Here is an 18,535-nt window from a genome sequence, read left to right as displayed (position 1 = left end):
TCGTTTCCGTCCTTATCTCCCTTATAAGTTTATCCTTAATCTCCTTTCGCCAATTTATTTTTCGACATTTACAATTCGGTAATACCTGTAAGAGACATATAGACTTTAAGTTGCATATCAATTTCAGTCTAAAAATATAAACTTGGTTTGTTGTGATTCAGTACTTTCGTGTTTCAAGCTAGTATTTCCATCCCGAGCATACCCTGTTCATCAGACTGTCTCAAATCTAATTCGCATGAGGGCATTCTAATATAGTCTTTAAAAATCCTTTGAAAACTGAATTGATTAACTGAAAACAACTTTTTTAGCCCTTGTTACTATCCTATACAGCGAAAGTGTGAAGCCTTAATGAGTTCGAACCTCATTTCCTGTAGAGGAAATGATTAAAGATAGGTACACGTAAGTAACGTAACGCTGACGGAGACGAACGCTCAATTCCATAGGAGATTGTCTCACTATGCTAGGAGATTTTTAGGCCAACAGCAGGTAAGGAATTTCAGATGTGCAGAATGTCATTGATCATTACGCATGATGGTTATGTATAAGGCATCAGTCGTGTAACGATACTCAGAGCTGTTGAAACGGTTAAATTTCAAGACAAGCTTCGTCCAAACGTTGCATAACTGATTACACAGCAACCCGCAGGAAGAGTCTTGTAAAAAAAAAAAGAAGGAAAAAATGAGAGCTTAGGTGATCCCGTAGGTACCTCTATGGTTTGGACCGATTTGAACCATTGACACGGCATTTTACATGCGTTATTAGAGATACAAAGATCGACAATGGGTTGATATATCAGTGCAGCGAGGCAGCCAACAAACAGATACTGCGGAAACGCCTCTCATATGGTTTCATTACTCATTATATTCCTTCTGGATCTATGAGTCAAGTTTGAATGCCAAATTTTGCTTATATGAAGTTTTCGAGGAAAAAAGATGGAAATCATGTCCAGTTTATTTTACGCTTTCACGCGGTCAGATTGAAATAGCAATGTGGGTACGGAAACTGACTCAATATGTCTGCAAGTTCAAACGCAAATTATTTACGATTGGATTGAACTCGCTCACGCATTTTTAGGCTCGTGCTACTGAGGCTTTGTATTTTTTTTAACCCTCTAAAAAGCCGGGAGACTCAAGCGAACCTGACTAAGATTATGAAACCCTTAAAGAGGCAGAGTATTGTGGTATCCAACTGAGAAAAAAATATACATTATAACAGAGCGCGCGCACAAGTCCTACCTAATTCCTTTAGGAGCTACTACTACGGGTGTTTTTGGTAAATGAAACCCTTCAGGCGGCTGAAATGTCGGCTGATAATGTCTGCGGCTGAGATATTGTTCGAAAAAATGAATATTTGGCCGAGAAGTGAAGCGTCGAGGTTAAATGTGAAATTTTCAGGATAATCTTTCAGCCAAGGACATTATCAGCCGACATACCAGTAAGCCAGAAAGGTTATAAAACATTATCATATTCCCTTGATTTATTTTACTGCCCTTTAATTTTCGTAGCGCGCGTTGACAAAATTATGTTTACTTTTTGGACTTTCCACAGCAGCATTACCACCCTTTTAATGTCACTACCTGTGAACTCAACGGAACGAGTTCGCTTTTCTTCGATGTAGAGCAATAAAGGTGAAAAAGTGAAGCTATCGAGCAGGTTTTAGCTTTTTTTCTTTTCGGCGGAAATAATCAAAAGACAAATAACGACTTAAGGGGGGTTAATGAGTAATAACTGTCCGGTGATTACGTACCACGTGACGTAAAGTAGCTGATATACTCGCACGAAAATTAATCGGTGGGTTATAAATCTCTACATATATATACGCACGGCCGTGCGCACATAACATGACGTGTTTAGTTTAAATTAGGCTGCAAGTTTCTGTAAAGCTTAGCCGCGAGGTTTCGATCCTTTCAAAATTGTTTCTTATCAACAGTAATTCGAGCGCGGTGAATCTACCACGTGGGTCTCTTAAAAATATATATTGTACGTTTATTGAACAGTAAATATTATTTTCAAGTGTTAACATGTCCTGAAAGTATTCTCTTAATTATTTGAAGATTTGGTCTCTAAATATTTCTTTTCTTTCGCTTTTGCCTTACCTTCAATCACAGTTTTTGGTTAAAAACACGATTACTCGGTAAACCCGACATTATTGTAAAAACAGTCTTTCTTCGTGCACTTGGGACGTTTGGAAAGCACTCCACGAGCTAAATTTGCTCTGGGCGACGCCCTGAACAACTCTTACAATTCTCTTGTGCTCTCTTACAATTCTCTCTTGTGGTTCAGAGAAATCTGCTTTTTCTTTTTTTCTCTTTGCGTTTTTATTATTTCTCTTCCTATTTTATAGGTTATCGAGGACGAGAGGATTGGATTAAAGCTTGTTGAAGATGCGAATTAAGGAACGATTGTCATGCGCGGTTGGAAATGTATTCAACGACCTCTTCCGGCAGCTCGGACAATCATATGAACTCTTTTTCTTCATGAAAATTGTTGAACTTTCCCCTTCAGAGGCAGCACTGATTATTCTTATTGGACAAATTGCAGACGCGTCATTCTCACCCATTGCTGGATACCTTGGTGATAGTGCAAACGTACCTTTTCTTTCTAAGAAAATTGGCAGACGAAAATCTTGGCACTGTTTGGCAACAGTATTCATGGCCATCGGACTTCCCTTTTTCTTCAACCGCTGCTTGTTGTGCAGTGTCAGCAATCAAAACTGGCTTCGACTATTCTATTTCTGTTTCATTTCAGCATTGATAAACATCTGTTTCAACGTAGTGGAGATTAATCATTTGGCATTTATCACGACTGTAGCTGCTTCTGTGGAGGAATGCACAGTTCTTAGTGCGATGAGGTATGTTCTCAACGTTACAGTTTGAATCTTAAATCATGTCCATTTGAAGCACACTTTTGTTTTCTCCATCTATGTCCAGTATTTTCATGATCATAATACAGTAGGAAAATTATTAGAAGAGTTCTTACCTGCGGTTCTGAAAGTTAAGAATTAAGTTTGATTATTGTAAGCAGTATTACATCCTCTTCTTTTTTGACGGATGAAAACGAAATTCAGGTTGAAGATTCTTACCCCTAAGATGAAAAAAGTGGTTTACTTAATTGACTGTATAACGAGCCTATGACTGAAATAAGTGAAAATTTATATGAACATACAATGTAATAAATTGCGACATGCTGCGGGCGTAAATATTACCTAATTCCAAAGGAGATACTATGGCGTAAATCTGTATGTACGCACAGCTGACGGCATTCACTACATGATGTGTGCAGTTTACTTCGGCGCAAGTTCCTGTCGATTTTAGTCGCGAGGTTTCAAAACCTTTTAAATTTTTTTCCGCCATACGGATTGAGATGGACCATTCGGAGCTCAAAATGAACGTAAACAAGCTAAATACCACTCGAAAACAGCGAGCATGTAGCTCTTTCAAGCGACCAAATTAGTTTTGGAGTTAACGATATTTCATTCCCAAAGGTGTGAGAAGGTTTTGTTCTAAAGTCGTACATTTTGCAGAATTTCAACACAGAGCTACGCAATTTTCTGGTCATTGGTCCTGGTAAACAACAATTCAATTATGGTAAACCTAACACGAGGGTCTCGTAAATGCAAGACATTTTTACGTTTGGGCTTCGTTTTTCGAACGGTAAATATCATTTTCAAGTGTTGATATGCCCTTAGAGTATTATTACTCACTAAATTTAAAATAAATACTAAATACTTAAAATGTCAAATTTCAGAATTTTCACAATTTGCAACACAATTTTATGTGCATTTCTGTCCATGAATTATAGTACACAACGATTCTAGGTCTCATACTTACAAAAAAAATTCCTTGCCTTCGGTTCAATTCTTTGATTATAGCTTAGCTCTCACAATATTTCTTGGTCGTTTTTGCCTTGTCAGTTATTGCTAGTTTCCGAGTAGAACCCGACACAGGGTCTACCAGGGTTTACTTTTTTCCGTGCCCAAATTGTGTCTCTATACTATGTTACAAAAGAATTGGTTTACGCTTTTAACTGAGCGTATATCGATGAAGTATATCGTGAAGTTTGGAGAGCACTCAAGAGGCTGCGTCACGAACAACTCTTACGCTTCTCTATAGCTCTCGAATGCGCGCTAAGCATGAACCAACTCATTAATGTATGTACGCGCCATGATGATATTCATATAATCTTAAATGAAGTTCTTCTGCTTCCTTTTTCTGTCACCTTTAGGACTGTGTTCAGCTTCCTAAGTGGTGTCTTTATTTATGCAACCGCCTGGGGTCTTCTCGGTCTTGATAGTGGCGATGCTTCGGGACCTAACAGCCCTTCATATCTTACGGTTAGAAGCTTTCCCCCTAATCGTTTTAGAAGTAATATACTCCAGTGAAGAAACCTTGCTCTAAGCGAAAATAAATACACTTGTCAAACAGCTGAAGGTAAAGTCACTTTATGACCTATCAGAATCCAGGATTTTGCGGTAAAAAGCAGCTCTCGAGATACTAGTTTAAATGAAATTTCGCGTAGAAGTAAAATCGTTGCTTCTAGGAATCGCTATCTTCCTCTGCTGAACTAAAACTACATAATGTGCCTGAGATACGCAGTCAGGATTATCTTCCCATTACTTTGCTAGGACTTCCTTTTCTTAGCTCCACCCCCGTAAAGACGCCCTTTTTGTCATTTCCCTTGCTACTTATTTGCAGTACCTCTCATGGATAGCGACTGGAACAGGAGTCTTCTTTGCAATCATCTTTCTCATTGGTGCAAAGGAACCTCAAAAACTGAACGAAGTGGAGAAGCAACCAACATGTGTTGGTAATATTGAAGATCATGTTGCAATGAGTGACGAAGATGGCAAGAATGATGAAAACAGATACCATGCTACAAAAGAACCTCAAAGACGTGTACGCACAAATAGCACATATTCAAGTATTATGGTAAGTCAAGATCAAGATCCTTGTGGGAAAGCCCCGAAATGATAGTTGTGCCCGATAAAATATTTTGGTATTAGCAGCTCCTTCATCTCATTTTGAACAATACTCGTATTACTCGAAATGAATTAAAACCTGAAGGACTTATTACGTACCCCGCACTCTTGTAGCCGACATTTTCAAGGCAGGTATTATGATTGCAGAATCTTTAGGGGATTCTGCAAATGTCACAAGTTCTATTCGTTGCTCGAGTTGTGAAGTGGAAAAACTCAGTCAGTTACCCTTCTTTTTCATTGCAGAACGCTGCTGGAATGATATTGACACCGTTTGAAAGTAAAAATACAGGCAAGTTTATATAAAATGTACGCTTTTAAACTAATCGCTTTTACCTTTAGGAACCGGCCGGTTCCACAACTTACACATCTTACTATAATAATACACACTTTAATTTGGATAACCATCGTTGAAAAATAATGTCACTTCCGTCAACAGTGTAAAAGCATTGCTGATGCCATATATAATACTGAAAATATACAAGCTGAGCTTTAAACAAAAGTATATAAACTGATTTTGTTCATTTCTTCAATTGGAAAGACTCTTCTAGGGACGGTCTCGCCCATAGATTTGTGGGTATGACTATGGCTTCGTCTCAATTTGAAACCTACCACTATGACCTCAACGGAAGTGAAGATATCCGATGCCATGGGCAGCGTGAAAGAAAGAAAAATTTATTGCAGAAGTTTGTTCCTGCTATATTGAATGACGAAGGAAATGATTCGGGACACAGTCAATCAAAAGTTGACGCTGAAGGCGCAGATAACAATCAAGAAAGTGAGAACACGAAAAAACGGATATGTTCAGAGGCAGAGCATTTAGATCGTGAGCGCAAGAAAAGTCTCCTGTTGTGGGTTTATGACGGAATCTTATCTAGAATGCAACACCCAGAGGAAAGGCAAACAACATGTACTGGCAGCATTGGACATCAAGCAGCAGAGGGCAATAAATATGACGGGTATATAACTGGAGCAAAGTACTATAGAAAAGAAGAGGTGGGAACCATTCCTGAAGAAAAACACAGGAAAACTTCCCACAGCATGGATTCAAGCAAAAAAGGGAAGAAGATAGGAAATGATGATGAGAAAGTGATCAATGACATCTTTGAAACGTCAATTTCGTTCGACCACGGGCAAAGTGAATATGGCCACCCTACTATTCCAGATGAAGATGATCGTGGGCTGCCTAACTTTGGATCTACCTATGATACTAGTGCAGATGAGGTGAAAGGAGACTTTTCCAATACTTCAATTAGGAAGCCGAAAAAGGCCGTGACTTTCAGTGCGCCTCTATTACTAGAAATTCCGTCAATACGCGAGGACCAGACAAAGGAATTGGATTTTTATGACATGGCTGGAGAAGCAACGCTCCTGAATGAAAGTGCTCGTAATTATCTGAGACAGAGTTGCAAAAACAACGATACTATAGTATCCTACGAGAGAAGCAAAAATTACTCATCTTCAGAAGCCAATCCTGATCTACATAGTCCTCATGTTTCATCAGAAAATTTTCGGTCTGAGCGAAAACATCCGAAAAGAATCAAAGATTGGCTGAGAGATCCGAACTTGTATAAGGTAAAACCAAATAAGCCTCTTAATTGTCTTGTTTGTTTGCTCCTAAAGTTCTTCATCTTTTTTTCTGGTGTGATTTTTTTTTCAGGTAGCTATTATTTTTACATGTACACGCCTTGCACAAGACACTGTGTACAGTTATTTACCGCTATTCCTCTCAGAAAGGCTAAAATCTTCAAAGGTATGATATTGAAGTCCCTTCACTTTACAATATGCAATGTTCACTTGCTTACAAAATGAATGGGTGTGATTTCACTGTGTTTTTTCCCTCTTATCAGGAAGCTATCGCTTATATCCCACTTATTCTCCTTGTCAGTGGCTCCTTGTCAAGTTTGATATGTAACAGACTTTGTAGGAAGATCGGAAGTAAGGTATGGCCATTAGATAAGTCTCATAATGAACAGTTATCTTCTATCAAGGGGATTGTGTGACCCTAGGCCTATTTCCAAATTGATGTCCAAACTGCTTGTTACCATAAATCCATTGGTCATTGCTTATTGGTACCCTTGCCAAGTAATAAATCAGTGAATTTTCGTTTTTTTAAGTACAGAGAAAAGTGACGTTTCCCAAAATAAGCCCTACTTAATTGTGTGAGTCTACTAAATTTCAATTTTTTTAATTGGTCGCGAAAATAAGTGGAGCTTTTTACTGGCGGCTTTCCTTGTAATGGGTGGTGCCGTTTGGAGCTATTTTCTGACCGTCTCCCCCAATCAGTCAACCTATGCGCCTGTAGTAATGATAGGAAGCGGTTTGTCAGTTATGTACGTCATGGCACTTGTCTTCATCACAGAACTGATTGGAGAAAATAAGGTTGGTGTTACCATCGTTAAACTAAATTAATGGTTTTTTGGAAACAGTTGATATGAGAACCCCTAAAACAATTTCCTCGTAACAAGCTCTCCCATCGACCGCATGATGAGTAATCACTAGCGGTGTTGGAACTAATTTTAGAAATCATCGGTAACATAATGAAGTCAACGAGAAAAAAAAATATTAGACAATTAGTCTGCTACCAGGTAGTCCGAACTAAGGAGTGTGTAGCAGTATCGCAGCCTAAGCAACATGAGGCGACTATAATTATTGCTTATTCCCCTAGAAAATTATCCTAAGTATTTCGCCAGTTCTCCCTGACAGTTTCTTACACTTCTGAGTTGAGGGAGGCACCGGGAAATGTTATTTCCTGTGCAGGAATGTACATTATAAATACTACCACTAGCCAGCGTTTGAACCTGGATGATTAGACCCAAAGTCCGCCGCCTTTAGCTCTACACTATCGTATATAATTTCGGTCAATAAATTGTCAATTTCAGGAAACCAGTGGATCAGTGTTTGCCATTGTAACTGTGATCGCTAGAATTTCAAGCGGTGGACTTATCATTTGTATACAGAAATTTTACCCAGAAGAAAGGTCAGTCAGCCACGTATGATCGACAGGTCACGTTACAAGAAAATAGACTTGTACTAATATGGACAATATACGAAATTCTAAGGTTACAAAAGCTCTAACTAAACATCAGACTTTTCTTTTGGCCCACTTTGCAGAGGGAAATGCCTGCTATGTTCTTGGTCGAATCCACTTTTTTGCACCATATGAAAATATCGTACACGCATAAAACTTTTTTAATTTACTACATCTATTTTGAAATAGCTGGTGACCCTTGCAATCTGATGGGTTCCCATCGGTGCGATTTATTGACAAATCGCACCATTTTATGCTCTAGCTCGCGCTCATTTGATTTTTAAACCATGCGTATGATTTCAGGCCTAATCATACACATGCAAAAATTTCAGCATGCTCATTGGCTGAGAGCACGTAAATTAATCTCAAGCATTGCAGAAAATTGAAATTGAGAGCAAAAAGTTGAAATTAAATTTACTGACAGCTAAATCACGAAAGCACAAAAAAACAAACAGGAGGACAGGTGAGGAGAAAGTAACATTTTCTCAGAGTTTGAGAGAGAATGCAAAAAAATAAAATTCTCGAGTTTTTCGTAACAATTCGACCGATACCTAACAGAAAAAGAATACAAACGCTCAATTATTCGCGAGAGAGGTTTATAATTCGAAGCAAATTCTAGAGGAACAAGCCCCAACTCTCCGCAACAAAGAAAATATAAAGGCAAGGAGCCGCACTGGTGAGCCACAACCACACCACTAATAAAGACAACTGAAACGGAAAACAGAGTCATTTTTGCTTGTATAACCAGTTATTTTAAATTCTTTTAAATTTTTTTCAAAATATAGCTATAGCCTTTGAAAAATTTATTCGTGCTGATCCATCCCAAATTGCACTCGAAATCATGCAATTACCTATACAAATTGCACTCCACTCGTTCAATTACCATTATTAATCACTTATGTAATGTTCTGATTGGCTAAAAATTCTCCTCTCGATTCAAACCAGCGCAAATTTTCTTGGTCGAGTCCACTTTCTGTATCATATGAAAATACCGTAGCGACATCAAACTTTTAATCATCTTCGAAAGCCTGTAATGTTCTGATTTGCTTAATTTCCCCCTCTCGTTTCAAACCAGCTCAAATATGGCGGTTGGCAACTACGTGCAATATGTGTTTGCGATGACGCCTGGGACGTTAACTTTGGTCGGATCCATGTTGGTTTTGCTTTTTCAACCATCAGAAGTTTCCTTCAAAAATAAAGGTAAAAACACAAATGTTTTGCTGTAGTTTGCTTCTTGGGCTAAAATATCATCGTTTAGAAGAAGTGCATGACACTCCCATATCTTTAAGAAATCGGTCTTAGCCTTTTCAGGATGTGCAGACAATATCTTACTTTGAAATGAAAGGGGCTATGCAATTTCATATTGTAATGTTTTAAGTTACTCCTCTGGTAATTTAAGAGGTTGTTGTGTGTTGAATGATATCCTTCACAGTGTTTCATAAAGAGGACATGATGTTCTATTACAGCCTCATGTGTTTGTATCATTTCCGATGCATAAGCTTACCTTCTGCCATTTCACCTGTTAAGGCTCACAGAGTATCGAGGATCAAGCTGACCAATCATCGTGTGACGGCCAAGTTCCTCAGTGTACGTGTGAAATTGAGACAACGCCAAATGTCTGCTTGGATGAAAATCAAAATTCTTCCAGCGCTTCGGAGCTTTCTTTTTCTGAAGACACAAAACTTTAATTCCTTCCACTAGTTTATTATGTGTCGGCGATGTTTAACCGACCATTCAAAAGCTCGTTACAAAGTTTGTTCAAGGACAACATTTCTATCAAAATAAGTATTTGTGACTGATCTTTCTCGGTGTTGGGAAGAAGGGGTTAATAAAATTATATATCACAAACATATTATAATCAAAAAATAATTTTACAATCTCTGAATGACGTGGAAATAGTATTCTAAGTTCATACCATTCAACTCATTGTTAGCTGTTATCAATTTTTATTAACTCATACCTCCTCTAGATCTGTACGTGAAATAGGTAGGGAACATTTGATCAGATTCTTTTTGAATGGCCATTCCAGTAAAAATGCGTCGTCTTAAATGTTTCCTGAATGTAACAAATAATTTGGATGCACGATGCACTCACTTTTACTCAGTTTTTTTTTCTGAACCGGAAGTTCCTGGAAATCAGTAGCTTTTAGAGGATTATTAATGGTTACTACTTTTTTAAGTCTCTTAAAGTTTTTTAGTAATCTAAAGTCAGATTTTAATCCTTTCATGTCGATTTCGGTGAAGAGTAACGCCGAATATTCTAGATGTTTTTACGCGCGCACAATTACTGTTTTTTTGAATTCGTGATGGGTTCATGCGTCCCGTGTGCAAGTAGCGCGATTCTAAATTGCAAAGGGCAGAATCTTGAACCTTCCTCATGATCTTCAGCTATGATCTGTCAAAGAGTCTTTGAGCAGTATTTCCTTAAACTGTACAAATAATATTAACAATTGTTTTTATCCTCATACTGCTGCTTTGCTAGATCCCAAAATAGTTGTATATTAAATTGTATGGTGCTTACAGTTAAGATAGATCTACAAGACTAACATTGCGAAGATAATGATGTCTATCAGTTATATAAACCCTGATCGCCGTGATTGAAGCCAGTAAGACAACAGAGGTGGATAATCATCACAAGGTTTACAATTGCATTTCGTCTACCGTAGTTGTCGATTCGAACAGCTATTTTGAACTTATGTTATATTTAACCATCCATGATCCTTATCAGTAACAATTATACAACTTGCAGCTTGGATGGAAGTTTGCATTTGAACCACTCGCTTTCCATGTATTCCTCCGGATATTAAAAAAGCGATAACTCTTGATTCCAATGAAGCCACTTTCTTAACTTTTTGTTTTTCAAGTAAGGCACGCTAGAGTAATTTCCATACACTTATAATTGATAAAATGCCAATGTCTGAAGGGCACAATCCATTAGGGTCATGGGATTTGTCTCATTAGCAACAATATTCTCAAGGCACTTTACAAAACTGATTTCATAATCAGCGTTCTTAAAAAAGAAGCAAACTGTAACAAGATAATTTTGTTTTTATCAACTGAGTTATCCGGAGTTCACATGTATGATTTTCATGTATTTACAGTCAATTGGGTCGAATAATGTAAATTGGCCACCATAAAGAGTTTCAAAGCGAAGGGCTCTGACCAAGGGCTAACGCTCGAAACGTCAGCTTTGAAACTCTTTACGGTAGCCAATTTACGTAATCAACTCAGTCGATAAAACAAAGCAGAATTCAAGATCTAAATGAGTTCTATATTGCTGATAGTTTAATTTAGAATCGCTTTCTGTGTTCTTGGTAGGGAGCTGAACTATAAGCTAGCATGTCATGGGATTGGGGTAAAGAACGCGAAAGTTCTAGATGTATTGTACACACGTTATAACAATCAGTTATGCAAATAACAATATTTGTTTGGGTAATTAACCGCCCATCTTTAGAGAGTTGATACCTTTCCAACAACCAGATCTAGTCATGCGGCAATTCACGGTTAATAACTCCGTCTTTACTGAATGAGTGGGCATTACCTTGAATGTAAAAGTCACAAAATTAATTTGGAAGCATTTTATGCTTGAATTTCACGCTTTTCAGCATCGAACTGAAAGCATCGTGTTCCTATGAAGTTTTTCAGAAATTCTCCACCCAGAAGGAATCAATGAAACGAGGATCAGTACGTTGATTTCATTCTATTGAGTATCTAGGAATGGTTCTATTGTCTCTATCTAGGGATAGTTCCATTGTCTCCAAAAGACACATTTTGACACGCATTGTTTTGTATGATTCTATGGGCAGAGTAAGATTTTGGCGGGCCGAGATAGCATCCATCGCCGTCTTTCATTTCTTCTACCAAGGGCTCTTTGGAAGCCATTTTGTAAGCTGTATCTCTTTAACCATTCCGCTGTATTTAATTTTACGGTCGGGGTCAGTTTGATGATACGGAATGGATTGAGCTCGGCCGCAAGATTCTTCCTGCGTTATTTTAAGATGCGCGTTTGGGTAAGGTTATCGTGTGCAGTTGGAAATGTATTCAACGACTTCTACCGACAGCTCCTCCAGTCATTTGAGCTTTTATTCTTCATGAAAGTTGTTGAACTTTCAGCCTCAGAAGCAGGACTAATTATACTTATTGGAGAAATTGCAGACGCATTATTCTCTCCAATTACTGGGTATCTTGGTGATCTAGTAAACTTACCGTTTCTTTCAAAGAGGATTGGCAGGCGAAAATCTTGGCATCTTTTGGCAACAGTCGTCATGGCCGTCGCACTTCCTCTTTTGTTCAATCGGTGCTTTCTTTGTGCTGGCAACCATCAAAGCTGGCTTCCCCTCTTTTACTTCGGATTCTTCTCGGCGTTGGTAAACATATGTTTCAACATGGTAGAGATAAATCACATGGCTTTCATCACAGCTGTTGTCGAGTCTGTAGAAGAGTTCACAATTCTTGGCGCACTTAGGTTTGTTCTGAATAATTTGTTTGAGTTTGTATAATTTACGTCGTATTTGAAATATCTTACTTTGCAATGCATGCCTGTCTGTCTCATCCGTGTACAGAAGCTAACACGAATATGTCGTTGAGTTTTCCTCACCGCTGTGTAAAAAATGCCAAATTTACTGAAGTATTACGACGGGTGGATGTTTAGGATCAAGTTTGATTATTTTTGCCCCACAATATCATGAAATAAGCTGATAATGATAAAGCAATTCAGTTCAATGACTAAGCCACTTAAATGAGAAGTTTTTATTGATTAGTTTATTTACTATCGGAAAGTTTCTCAGGCGTATTGTAATAAATGGTGGTGGGGTGTTATAATGAATGTCAATTTGATGTCTTGTGTTCCGCAATGATGTTGCTCGTGATATCTGACAATAATATTTTCCTGTCTCGTAATCGGGTCATTAAGGACTGTATTTCGCTTCCTGAGTGGTATTTACATATACGCCATCGCCTGGAGCCTTCTGGGACAAGACAATGCAGCTGCTCTTGGACCTGACAGCCTGTCAGATTTTGCGGTTAGTAGCAGCTCTCAATAATTTATTTTGAAAAAAGCTTCGCCTGAAAGGGAATCCAAAACTTCAGGAAATGCCTTATTTTCCTTTGCCTCACTCAAATGAAATCGTTGGTTTCAAAATGGCGAGAGAAAGAAAAGTGAAGTAGTGTCTCCATTTTTTCTTCTGAAATTTCCCCTACAATTGTAATTTTACTCTCTTTGAATTTGCAGTATCTCTCGTGGATTGCTACTGGAACTGGAGTCCTCTTTGTAACCGTCTTTCTCATTGGCAGCACAAAGGAGCATCAGAAACGTTTGAGAAGAAGGAGCAGATTATCGGGTATTTTGGTAGGTCAAAACCTGAATGGAAAAACCTTTTGATAAATTCAAAGTCATTGATCAATGCAATCAAACATTTTGGTGGATCTCTGTTTGAATCATGCATATCTTACCGTAAATGACTTCTACTTTATTGGTAAATACTTTTTATTTCATATCCTAGTTTTGGAACCCTCGTATTTGGGTAACTAGATTGTTGCAGGCAGTGCATATAAAGGCATTTTGAAAAATGCTGTATGTACTATTTGACTAGATGGTTGTGGAATAGACGAACTCAAACTGACATTTTCCTTCATTGTAGAACACTCCTGGGATATTTGTAACAACACCTTTGGGAAGTGAGAACGCAGGCAAGTCTTTACTCGTCATACAAAATAACGTCAGTCTCGTTCGAGAAGTCAGCTTCAAATCTAGCTCCTTGCAACATGTTGCTGTTTATAAATGATTTTGTCTTTTTTCTAATGTTTAAGGTTCTCTCCAAGACAGCCTTGCTCATAGATTTGTGGACATGATCATGGCATCGTCTCAGTTGGAAAATTATAAGCAAGAGATGAACGATTGGGAAGAAAGCCAAAGTCGAGAGCTGCATAATAGAAAAAAAAGTGTATTGCAGAAGTTTGTCGCTGCTATATTTTCTGAAGGGGATAACTACATTGTTCATGCTCGATATAAACCCGTCTTCGAGGAAGAAACGAAGGACCCAGAAAGAGTGGATACAAAAAAACGTATGGTCTTAGAAGTACAACAATTAGATCGTGAACGTAAGAAAAGTTTGATGATGCGGGTTTTCGACGGACTTCTGTCAAGACTAGGACATGAGGAGGAGGAGGAGCAACCTAAACTCACTGTCGGCATTGAACACCAAGTTTCAGCAGACAATGAGCATGAAAGGTATCTAGCCGATAAAGAGTGCTGCAGACATGAAGAGAACGAAACCTTTCGTGAAGAGGATACATGGAAAATGCCCAACAACAATAAAGCTGTCGACGAAGAGGCGGGAGATGGTGTAGAAGAAAAGTTCCCGGGCACCCTAGAAACATCCATTTTGTCCAAACGTAAGCAAAGAAAACATGCTATCGTGATGACTTCAGTTAATGGTCGTAATAGCGTATTAAACTTGGGATCTGAATATGATACAATTGATGATTCGGAAAAAGAAAACTTTATACGCACTACCGTTAAAAACCAGAAGAAGTCTGTGACTTTTGATGAGCCAGGACTTTCCAATATTCCTTCAATGGATGAGGGGACACAGAAGAAATTAAGTCTTGAGGACTTGCCTAAAGACGGAAAGATCCTCAGTGAAAGTGCTCAGAGCTATTTGGCACAAGATTGCGCCGAAGATAACACAAGAGAATCGGCAGCTTTAGATGATAATCCTGATCTACATAGTCTTCCTGTTCTTTCGGAAATTCTTCCAACTGAGAGAAAACGTCCAAAAAGAATCAAAGATTGGCTGAGAGATCCAAACCTGTATAGGGTAAGACCAAACACATTGCTATCTAGTTTATTTCCACGTTGAAGACTTTTAATTTTAACTTTCTCCTTTTCTGTGCCGTGTGTCCTTCTCAGGTAGCCATTATATTCACAAGTTCACGCCTTGCGCAGAACGCTGTATACAATTACTTACCGTTGTTCCTTACAGAGAGGCTGCTATTTGCAAAGGTATAATAGTCGAATCTTCTCTTATCCCTTCACTTCATTTCATAGTTTGTAGTGTTTATTTGTTTTATGTTCACCGCTTTTTTTTTGTCTCATACAAGGAAGCCATCGCCTATTTCCCACTTATTCTCCTGATCAGCGCCACTTTCTCAAGTTTATTCTGCAACAGCCTGAACAGGAAGATTGGAAGTAAGGTATGATGGTAAGATTTTTCCCATAATTAACTGATACTTTTTACCTTAGCATTCCCAAGTTTGACTTATTTTTTTATTTTTTGTAAATTGAAGTAAATTGTTTTTAATGCATTGGTGCGCTCATTCATCTCTCTAGGGTCAGTTCCTGATCTGCACGTTTTAACATCGCGAGAAAAATGAAAATCTTGTAAAATAAGCTTCAATAAGGTTGAATGCGTATATAAAGTCTTCTAAGCGTCATTTCTACTTTGGTTTCGACATTTAGTGGAGTTACCTTTTGGCGGGTTCCCTGGTGATGGGCTGTTCTGTTTGGAGCTATTTTCAGACTGTCTCCACCAAGCAATCAGCTTATGCAGTGATGGTTATAATGGGAAGTGGTCTTTCCGTTATGGACGTCATGGCACTTGTCTTCATTACAGAGGTGATTGGAGAAAATAAGGTTAGTGTTGTAAAACGAATTTCTTTGTTTTTGGAAACAATGAAATTAAATCATCTCAAAGGTTCTTTTTCTGACAAGCCATTCATTAAACAGTCCAAAAGTTGGAATTACTACAAACAAACATCGGTATGTAAAGAAATTTTAGTGTTGAAAAAAGTTGAGAGCTGTGCTCTAACCAATAACCCGGACAACTTAGCCCTCTCGTAGTAGTAAATACTAACATGGTGATCCCTGGTGAAATGTCTGGTTTCAATGACACGACGCTGGATCCATTGGTGTAGAGAGACACTGTGCGGATAAAGTCTCCTGTCCAATAACGCAACAGTAGGATCCTTATCTTCTAGGAAACCAGTGGATCAGTTTTTGCCATTATTACTGTAATTGCGAGACTTTCAGGCGGTACATTTATCATTGGCATACAGGAATTTTACCCAAGAGAAAGGTTGGTACGCCATTATCAAGTCGTCATACAAATAATTTAAATACCGTATATTCCTTTCAAAGTTGCAATGGGTAGTTGGCGAACCTACCGAATTGACAAGAATCCTAAGTTTCTACGGTACAAATGATTTTCTAGTTCTTCTGTGTTTTTAGGCGCAATTTCACAAATATGGTTACAGCTCTAAACTTTTAGTTATCCTTAAATTTTTATCAACGCACTTTAATTCTCTCAATTCAGAATCAGCTCAAATGAGGCGGTTGGCAACTACGTGCGACATGTGTTTGCACTGGCGCCTGGAATATTGACTCTCATTGGATCCCTACTGGTTTTGCTTTTCCAACCGTCAAGAGCTCACAGCAAAAGTAAAGGTAACATCGTCAATGTGTATACTTTATTCTAGGCTAGCTCTATAATAGAGAGAATAAGTGCGTACCGCGCTTCGTTTAAGTAAAAAATAGTCTTAATCATTTCTGCGCCTCTAAAATATCATCCTATCATGTAAAATATGACCATGAAAATAAAAAATGTTTTTTTCTTTAATGAAGCAGAGTGTACGTTAGGAGTGTTTTAGAGTACGTCCACCTTTTTCCCTAACAGCCACACGACGTTGCAAGTTTTCTGATCCATAACGTCCTTATGCCAAATCTCCTATGTAGGCTTCCAGGATGCCGAGGCTCAAGCTGACCAATCGTCGTTGGATATTCCTCAGCATCCACGTCAAAGTGAAGCAATTCCAGACGTCCGCCACGATGAAAATCAAACATCTTTCATCGCTACTGTGCATTCTTATCCCGAAGACACAAAACTGTAATTTCTTTTGTTCTATTGCGTATTCATCGGTGTTTTCTTATTTGAACTATGCATAGTTTGAAGATTTTAGATATATGAAAATTTCACATATTTGCACTGCGGTGGAGAGATGAAATTAGGAGATCCTCGCAGCTAAGAACAGTACTGAAAAGAGTAGTTGTAAATAGGACCTGAAAAAAAATTCAGGCCCGTACGGGATTTGAACCCATGACCTCTGCGATACCGGTGCAGCGCTCTACCAATTGAGCTAACAAGCCAACTGGGAGCTGGTCAATGAATTGGGTACAAATAAACATCCAAGTGAATGAAGATTTTTTTATGCATAGTTTGTTAGAGACAAAACTGCTACCAATACCCTTTCAATTGAGAACGTATTTGCAACTTATCTTGGTGGTCCCGCTAAGGATTGACGTGACTGACGTGTCTGTATGACTTTAATTAACATGATTCGTTAAATCGGTGTGACATGATGATGATCGGTTACCACAACCTTAAAAGAGGAAGATAAAATTCAACCAAGGACACAATTGAACCACAGCAAAAAGAAAGCCAAGTTTTCCTTACGTAGTTCTGTCACATGCGTTGGTCACTTAATTCTCACATATCAATGTTTTTGCTTCTTTAATTCCGTAAATATTTACAATTCTGATCCTATGTGATGAGTGCGTACGTATAGTCTTAACCATTTCTGTGCCTCTAAAATATGATCCTATTATGTAAAATATCAATGTTTGTGCTTCTTTAATTCCGTAAATATTTACAATATTTACACCGACGCAGATAGTGGCGTAAAATCGTAGAGTCTATAGACTGTGTTAGTCACATATTACGTTGTTATCTAACTACCGAACTGCACGGAAGATTCGTTCAATAACCACTTTGCATTTCAAATTAAATTCAACAGCATAATCTCACAAACAATAGATCCTTTAGACAATCATTTGTTGTTGTTACCCAAATGACACTTATTAACGCAAAAAAAAAACAAACTTTAACACTTGACAACCATATTTGGTTCGGTTGGAAATTCATCAACGCCGATGATAACGTCTTCAACCACGCGTTCCATCCAGATGCAACCTAAAGATGGTAATTTTCCCCTCCTCCTCCGGTAATTGCACCATAGTCGATCCAATAAACGAACTTCCTCAACAAATGTTTTTCAATTTTTCTCGCGAACAGTCACTGAGGCATCAGTTTGTCCGTTACAAGTACAAGTTTGCGTTTGGTCTCAATTCCAGAAGGAATATTCTGAGCTGCATTTTTCCTCAAACAGTGGATTTTAAGGTAAAAAAAAACTTTTATTTACAAAAAGCTCGGTAACTGAACTACAGAGAAAGAATTGCGAGTGTAAATCGCGAAACTGATATAAAATATGTTCATGGCTTTGGAGGATATATGCAAAGGCTGACAACTTTTCTGTCATCAATGGGCTCTTGCAGTCCTTTATCTGTTTTGGTTGTTGTTTTTTTTTTTAGTGTTTTATTCGATATTTGTCTCTTTCTTTACGAATTTGGCTATCTGCCTAGCATATTGATATATTTAGCCGAGCCTTAAAGTGGAGCTGTAACTCTCACGGTGACCATAATAGTAGGATACTTTGCTGAGTCTGGGTCATTTACAAAAAAAAAGTTTTAACGAACCGA

General features: G+C 38.2%; 2 protein-coding genes across 2 annotated transcripts; both read left to right on the top strand.

Moving 5' to 3' along the window:
* Positions 1-382: 382 nt before the first annotated feature.
* Positions 383-9,983, top strand: LOC131774678 (uncharacterized). Its single transcript, XM_066165407.1, has 13 exons — positions 383-486; positions 2,344-2,850; positions 4,224-4,332; positions 4,462-4,470; positions 4,694-4,927; positions 5,221-5,266; positions 5,516-6,549; positions 6,635-6,727; positions 6,825-6,917; positions 7,183-7,356; positions 7,857-7,954; positions 9,081-9,205; positions 9,533-9,983. Exons 2-13 carry the CDS (start codon positions 2,384-2,386, stop codon positions 9,691-9,693), a joined length of 2,643 nt encoding a protein of 880 aa, XP_066021504.1. The 5' UTR covers positions 383-486; positions 2,344-2,383; the 3' UTR covers positions 9,694-9,983.
* A 1,559-nt stretch (positions 9,984-11,542) lies between these two features.
* LOC131774691 (uncharacterized) lies at positions 11,543-17,949 on the top strand. The gene is made up of 11 exons (XM_059090747.2): positions 11,543-12,469; positions 12,917-13,025; positions 13,235-13,351; positions 13,644-13,692; positions 13,813-14,822; positions 14,915-15,007; positions 15,106-15,198; positions 15,464-15,637; positions 15,982-16,079; positions 16,317-16,447; positions 16,736-17,949. The coding sequence occupies exons 1-11, from the start codon at positions 11,949-11,951 to the stop codon at positions 16,888-16,890; spliced, it is 2,550 nt and encodes an 849-aa protein (XP_058946730.2). The 5' UTR covers positions 11,543-11,948; the 3' UTR covers positions 16,891-17,949.
* Positions 17,950-18,535: the final 586 nt, after the last annotated feature.

This window comes from Pocillopora verrucosa, chromosome 4 (genome assembly GCF_036669915.1).
Source record: "Pocillopora verrucosa isolate sample1 chromosome 4, ASM3666991v2, whole genome shotgun sequence".
In the NCBI taxonomy this organism is placed as follows: domain Eukaryota; kingdom Metazoa; phylum Cnidaria; class Anthozoa; order Scleractinia; family Pocilloporidae; genus Pocillopora; species Pocillopora verrucosa.
Note: the sequence above shows the minus strand (reverse complement) of the source record. Positions and strands in the feature narration are given on the sequence as shown.